This window comes from Staurois parvus, unplaced genomic scaffold (assembly GCF_062004578.1).
Source record: "Staurois parvus isolate SC_StPar_1 unplaced genomic scaffold, SC_StPar_1.0 ptg000452l, whole genome shotgun sequence".
Classification (NCBI taxonomy): Eukaryota; Metazoa; Chordata; class Amphibia; order Anura; family Ranidae; genus Staurois; species Staurois parvus.
This window is the reverse complement of record NW_028318248.1, coordinates 459309-467291: the sequence shown is the minus strand read 5'-3', so window position 1 is coordinate 467291 and position 7983 is coordinate 459309. Positions and strand designations below refer to the sequence as shown.

General features: G+C 44.2%; 1 protein-coding gene across 1 annotated transcript in view; it reads left to right on the top strand.

Moving 5' to 3' along the window:
* The first annotated feature begins 3267 nt into the window (after nucleotides 1-3267).
* LOC149453085 (zinc finger CCCH-type antiviral protein 1-like) overlaps nucleotides 3268-7983 on the top strand; it is a 91098-nt gene continuing 86382 nt past the window's right edge. Inside the window, exons 1-2 of the mRNA XM_089688708.1 lie at nucleotides 3268-3672; nucleotides 4994-5129. Of these exons, the coding sequence (XP_089544834.1) occupies nucleotides 3368-3672; nucleotides 4994-5129 (441 nt within the window). The 5' untranslated portion in view covers nucleotides 3268-3367. The remainder of the gene's footprint in view (nucleotides 3673-4993; nucleotides 5130-7983) is intronic.

Here is a 7983-nt window from a genome sequence, read left to right as displayed (position 1 = left end):
CTTTTTCATAGGCTTTTTTGAGTTTGGGCAAGGACACAGGGGCCCCATGATCCCCTATTGCCCGGGGGCCCCATGAGTTGTCAGTCCGCCCCTGGGGCAGACTATTGGTCTACTTCAGCATAACCAGCCTGTCTGTTTTTTTTTTGTATGATTACTGTTGGCGGCTATAGCCACAGGCAGTGATGAATGTATTCTGACGGCTGGGAAAACTCCTGCTGTTAGAAAACAATATCTCTGCAGGAAGGATTCCCCCATCAACACAGACTGTGTTGATGAGGGAATCGAGAGATTTTCTTTCCTTCAACTTGGGGTTGAAGGAGAGAAAATTGCATAATGTATGGCTTGCCTAAGAGTAGCCAAACAATTAATTGAACAGAAGTAAAGGGTTAAATTAAAGTAAACTTTCTTTCCTGATAACAGAACCTTCAGTGTACACAGCCTTATTTACTGCCCAGGTGATTGTGTACCTTTACCTCCACTCTATACTGACAGGTCCATCAAGCAGGCATGAACTATCAGTGCACATTCCAACTCAGCCATATTTACTGCAGAGCTGACTGTCAGTGTGCAGTGATCATTCAGTATAGAGTGGAGGTGGAAATAAACAACCAGCATGGCAGTAAATCAGGCTGTGTGCAGAGAAAGTTCTGTGATCAGGGGAGATTTCCTTTAATCACACACTTTTACATGGGAGCTGCTGGAGCTCTCATTGCAACCCTGCCTCTGTGCAGTTCACCTTGCTTGTCACGCTCCTGGAAGAAGTAGCGGCTGGGCACAGGGTCCTGGGGCGGAGGCAGGAGGGGGGCTGTTTGCTTGGGGAGGGGGGGCACAGCCCACCCCAACACCCATGGTTCCCAAAAAGTGTCAGTTAGTTTCAGATTGCCCGCCGCACTCAGTGCCATTATAATTTGCTGATCACCACCATTACTAGATGCTATAACTTTCATGCAAACCAATTGATATATACTTATTGGGATTTTTTTTACCAAACACATGTAACACAATACATATATACCACAACTACTCACGCTAGGGCTATTAAGTGTTTAAAAATAAATTACTAAATTTTGAAAATAAAGAATGTGACAAAAACAATAATGTGTAAATGCCTACAGAATATTATATCATAAAAATTTTAAGTATATTAGGGCTGCTGCTGAGATAGGGTTATCCCCCTTATGAAACAAACCAAGGTGAAACAACTTAAAGCGCTGCCTTATACATTAATAAATATCCAAAATGTGTCCAATATCTGTGCAAACACAAATCAATTTAAAGTTCAAATAATAGTTCAGTCTATAGTGGCGTTGTGCAATCTTCTTCCAGAACATTAAAGTGCCAAAATTACTGTGCGGTGCTCCCCTCCCTTGCTCCCCCACTCATCTACAGCTGCGGACCCTTACTTGTAAAGAGTCTAATGTGCTGGTATTATAGATTCCCTGTAATCACTGGGACTTGTATTCCCATTGGTCATTCTCTCCTCCGCTGCATCTCCTATGATAGCATGGCTGGTATCCTCTCACATAGAAAAAGAAATGGCGAAAGGGCCCACATAGCGTAATACCTCTTTATTATGAATACAGTTACATTTCTTTACACATACATAACAAAAGTTATAAAAATCATGAAAACCACTGGACCTGAAGTCATGCTTCGGCATGCATTCCACCAGCTGGATATGACATCATGCCTGGTCTCCACTAACGTGTTTCGCCCCTCCCTCAGGGGGTGTGGCTGGAGTAGTAACTCAGGCCAACACTGTTACTTACATTGGGGAGGTCGATGCAGCATCCATCTCTTCAGGGCCGGATCTAGGGGGGTGCTAGGGTGGGATTTCAGCTGTTCCCTCCCAGGTCTCTGAGAGTGCATCCACTAATCCATGAGCCAGTCTGATGCAAACAGTTGATGTAAGGAGGCACTCTGATGGTAAAAATCCATGTAACGTGGAACTCTGATTTGGACACTTGATGTAAGGGGCCACTCTGATGGGAGGTGTAGACACCTGATATAAGAGGGAACTCGGATGGGAACACTTGATTTAAGGGGGATCTCTGATGGGGACACCTGATGGAAGGGGGAACTCTGACGGGGACACCTGATGTAAGGGGGACTTTTATGGGAACCTAATGTAAAGGGGGACTCTGATGGGGACCTGGAAGTATGGGGGGCTCTCATGGGGACCTGGATGTAAGGTGGGTCCAGATGGGGACCCAGATGTGAAGGGGGGCTACTAAGATAGTCTCGATGAGGACATTGATGTAAGGGGGCACTTTAATGAGGACACCTGATGTAAGGAGGCACTCTGATGGAGACACCTGATGTAACTGGGGGGCACTCTGAAGGGAACCTGATATGAAGAGGGACTCTGATTAGGACTCCTGATATAAAGGGGGACTCTGATAGGGCCATCTAATATAAGGGGGCACATGTTCTTTTTAATCACCCTAATCTAAAACAGCCAAATACATACTAGTATTACCCAAGTTGTGACACTGTGAAAGACTGTCAGTAACTCATACAGTGTTGACATTATGCCCTCTGACTTTTTTTTGATTGCACCCCCAGATCAGATTCCACCCTCATCTCTTCCATTTTTATTGCCCTGAATTGATGCTAGGATGCTAGGACACCATCTGTATACCGGCTGGGTTATTTCCTAGCTTTGAGCTGTGCTGGCAAGTTTAATTCGTCATTCTGAAGGAAGCCATGTGATACTTAGCATTTCCTAGTTCACTCACTGGAGGAAGGATCAGTGAACACATGTTCGCTGAGCTTCTTCTACCTTATCCAGCAACATCTGCTATCTGGTTCCAGGCGTGCTATGCTGTTCCCCCACATCCACAGGCACCAGAATCACGTCCAGGAGTAAGCAGACAGTGTGTGTAAAAGTTCACACCACATTAGTGGCAGCAAAGGGGTTAACACACATGTACCAGAAAGATTCACTTGCAGTGAATGTTTAGTGAATGTCAGATTCATTGGGAAGGACATATAGGAGATAAATACAGTACTACCGATGCAAGTTGTAAATGTGTACAATCTGCATTCTGTCTGAGTCACCAGTGAAACTGCTGTAGAATTTCTGTCCACACCCTCTGCGTTGGAGGTTGTCTCTGTGTTCCCGTTGTCAACACTGTGCAGTTCTCTACGTGTCAGTCCTCAATGTCAGTACAGTACAGTACAGATTACTGTGACTTGCTGTGCAGAGCAGTTTTAGTTTCTATTCTCAGTTGTGATGTGGATGAACCGCCCTCTGCTGTTTCCTTACCTCACTTCAGAAAGCTGAGACATATACAGAGGAGAAGGTCTTGGCATCAGACTATTACAAGGACTCTGGACTTCAGACTGTATCAGGGGCCCAGGGACCATGTCGGACCCTGCAGTCACTGCCTATCTGACCAAGCTGCTGTGCTCGTGCGGTGGTCGGCTGGAGAGGGATCAGTTGGGAGCGCTCCTAGATCTTCCAGCAGAGCAGATCGAGCAAATCCTGCAGGATGAGGTGCTCAGATTTCCACAGAGCTCCCACTTGATCCTGGCCCAGAGCCCGCTGAGGATCTGTGAACGATACCTGTTTCCAAATGGCCCAGAGGGGGAAGAAGAGGAGGAGGACAAGTGCCCCAAATTGCACCTGTGCCGCCACTACTTAAGGGGGCAGTGTCCCCCCAACCGATGGTAGGTAAAAGATGGGGGGTAAAGGGAGTTCTAAGAGACAGAGGAGAGTAATTCTTGGGGTATTGAGACTAATTCTGAGGGAACTGAGATTTGAAGTAGAAAAATGTGGAGGGATTATGACAAGGAGGAGGATGACTCTCAAAGTCTTGGCGAAAGAGGAAATTGAGTTTGGTGGTTGTGGGGTTAGAAAAAAGTACCCTTGGTTGTACTGGGACAAGAGGTGAATTAATTTGGGAGTACTGGGATGAGAAGAGAATGACAAGGCAGACTGGGGTAACTGGGGGAGAGTTGGAGGTATTGGGATAAGAGGAGAATAACAAGGGTATTGGGGTAATGAGGGGTAAGTCAGGGCTGTTGCAATCATAGGACAATGATAAGGGGTAATGGGGTTAGAGAGGTACGTTGGAGCTATTTGGATAAGAAGAGAATGATAAGGGTTGCTGAGGTACAAGGGGATCTGCTGAGGTATAGAAATAAGAAGAGAATGATAAGGGTACTGGGGTTAGAGGGGTAAATTGGGCATATTGGGATAAGAAGAGAATAACAAGCGGTAATGAGGTACAAGTGGTGACTTGGGGTATTGTAATAAGAAGAAAATGATAAGTGTTACTGGGGTTAGAGGGGTAAGCTAGGCATATGGGATAAGAAGAGAATAACAAGCGGTAATGAGCTACAAGTGGTGACTTGGGGTATTGTAATAAGAAGAAATGATAGGTGTTACTGGGGTTAGAGGGGTAAGCTAGGCATATTGGGATAAGAAGAGAATAACAAGCGGTAATGAGGTACAAGTGGTGACTTGGGGTATTGTAATAAGAAGGAAATGATAAGTGTTACTGGGGTTAGAGGGGTAAGTTGGGCATATTGGGATAAGAAGAGAATAGCAAGCGGTAATGAGGTACAAGTGGTGACTTGGGGTATTGTGATAAGAAGAAAATTCTAAGTGTTACTGGGGTTAGAGGGGTAAGCTAGGCATATTGGGATATAAAAAGAATTGCAGGTGGTACTGAGGTACAGTAGTGACTTGGGGTATTACGATAAGAAGAGCATACTGAGCTAAGAGGGGGTATAGGGTATATAAAAGAATGGCAATTGGGTTGAGTCTCTGTAGTATTGGAGCAGGAGGCTGTGAGGCTTGGGGTAGGTTCAAGACTTAAATTATAATAGACCATGAACTGCAATTTTTACCTTTCTGAGTGACACTATATGAACATACTGTATATTTTAATGTAATTTTAATTTACCCAGAAATTTCAATTCATCGTTTTCTGTAAACTCCTGTCAACTCAGAATCAGAATACACTGCTTTTTTTTCCCATTCCAGGCCTCGCTGCAAATTCTCCCACGATGTCTTGTCTGACCACAACCGTGCTGTGTTAAAAGCCAATGAGTTGAGCGGACTGTTTGAAGACGAGATCAAAGTTCTGCTGTTCCAGAATGACAACCAGCTGCTGCCAGAGGTGAGTCCAAGGTTCTCTTACTGCCACCAATGTCCAAATGTGTCCCATGCTGTAGGATGAATCGTATTGTTCTTCAGGATAAACAGGTCACAAATGATACTAAGATACAGACAATGACAGCCAATATGACTGTGGATATGCGTACATACATGAAACTGATAATGAGCCAATAATGAAAGGTTGTGATACTGCCAGCATCCCTACACAGTACAAAAAGAAAGGTGACCAAAAGGTCAAAGGATTCCCCAGGGGATATTAGAGGCAGAAGATATGAAACATGAAATATATTTAAAAACAAGTAATCAATCTTTATTATTATTTCCAAAAAAATGGCCAATGGGACACAGGTAAAATGCAATATGATACACCAAATAATTAAGCCAGCATATACCCAAGAGTATTTATAAATACAACAATATAGATATTCCTGATTCAAGTGAACACTAGAAACCACTCTAGGCAAGAAGATAGATGAGGACGCAACATCACCTTATCATGATGCAAGACCAAGAACGGCTCCTTACATGAAAGAGCTGCCAGTTCTTCTTACCAAAGTGATAGAAACCAAAGAAGCCACCTTGCGAGTCAAAGGACTAAGTTTCTTGAATTGGTTCAAAAGTTGGCTTCTGCAAGGACAGCCAATCAGGGCTAGGAGCTTTGTGAACACTCAGGGGGCTCTGGCCAGCCCAAAGGGCAGTGGCCCAAAACAAACATTTTAATTCTTTAACGCAAATCGCAGAAACCTTTGATGAGCCTGAGAAACAAATTGGCACACAAAGAGGACTCAGAGCATCATTGAGGACTATGAAAATAATTATCATGAGGTACTTCTAATAGATGCCAACATCCCTAAAATATAGTTGTATCAAAAGAAAACCCCAATGGTTGGGACTTTAAAGGCATCTGTAGGTAAGTAAAAAATATCAATCTTTATTAAACATCAATTTGTTTAAAATGTCAACCATAAAAATGTTTTATGGATGGTTACTTTGAGAGCAAGTACAATAACACCATACAAAGATGTATCAACATTACAAAGTTCATGAAAAGCATCCAACACATTTCAGTCTACTCCTTCTTCAGGGAAGAAGGAGTAGACATAGGTGATATCATTTATAGATGCTGAAACATACATATTTAGAACATACAGCAATTCTATGAGCAATTATATATAACATTTTTCTGTGAACGTCATCTATACAATACTCATAACATAGTACAGTGAGAACCAAAAAAGTTTCTGCCACATTTTAAAAGCATACAGTGTGTCAGGGACAGACTGACCATTTGAGCACTCGGGCACTGCCCGAGGTCAGTAGGGGGCCCCATGAAATGCCCCTGGTAACTTTTTTATAGGCTTTTTTGAGTGTGGGCAAGGACACAGGGGCCCCATGATCCCCTATTGCCCGGGGGCCCATGAGTTGGCAGTCTGCCCCTGCGGTGTGTGGCTAGGTCAGGGAAGACTTCCTTACTAAGCATACCTCTGCTCTGACTGCTAGTCTGCTATGACCAGATTGGCCTTTCCTTCGGGTGGTGCCCCACTGGAATCCTTGCAGTAACCCCTTCAGAGCTGGAGATGTGAATTTAAAGATCTTACGCTGATTTTGGCTAGACTGCCTCTGCTTTGTGGATGTCTATTTTTGAATCAAGTTACACAGATACACCTACTAATTCATCATTATACCAGTAATTTTACCCTGAAGAAGGAACTCTGTTCTGAAACATGTTGGGAATTATGGGAAGATTTTATTATCGTCAAGCAAGACATTTATCCAGGGGCAGACTGACCATTTGGGAACTCAGGCACTGCCCAAGGGCCCAGGGTCAGTAGGGGGCCCCATGAGATGCCCCTGGTACCTTTTTCATAGGCTTTTTTAGGTGTGGTTTGAGTGTGGGCGAGGACACAGGGGCCCCATGATCCCCTATTTCCCGGGGGCCCCATGAGTTGTCAGTCCGCCCCTGATAAGGACAGTGTCTTGCCTTTCTTTTTTCCTTGTCCAGTCAGCCGGGGAAAGATCGTTGCATACTCTGAATATAGTTTGGATTGTCAGGATTTAATTGAGTTTGGTGGTATGTCAGGAATCCTGGTGGGGCAGACAGCAGCCAGGTCAACTATTTCTCATGTATCAGCCAGTTAATCATGCAAGCCAATGGTTTGAAGGATAAGTTCCCACCCTTTCGGGTGAGAGCGCACTCTACCAGGAGTGTGGGGGCATCTTGGGCTATCCACCATCAGGTGTCAATGGCTCAGGTTTGGGAGGCCACTACATGGTCTTTGGTTCATACATTCACAAGGTTTTACCAGGAGGATGTCAGAGCTGCGGTGGATTTTGCCTTTGGCTACAGCATATTACGAATGTCTAAGTAGGATCTTAGGGATCACTGTTAATGGTTATTATGGTGTCACCCTCCCCTCAGATTTTTATTGCTTTAGGTCATCCCACATAGACATGATTATAGCCTGCTCTGTGTCCCATGATGTATGATAAAGAAAATTGGATTTTTTTAATATATTTACCTGTAAAATCCATTTATTGGGGTACATCACGGGACACAGTGGTCTTTCCCCTATTTTTGCAATTTCATTGCTTGCTACAAAGACTGAAGTAGTTCCTGTTTAGAAGAGAGTATATAGCGAAGGCCTTCCTGTTTGATTGATCCGCCAGTGTCCATTCACCTGTAGGTGGTACATAACTCACATAGTCATGATTATAGCCTGCTTTGTGTCCCATGATGTACTCCAAGAAATAGATTTTATAGGCAGGGGTGGACTGACCATTTGGAAACTCAGGTACTGCCCGAGGGCCCGGGGTCAGTAAGGGGCCCCATGAGATGCCCCTGGTACCTTTTTCAT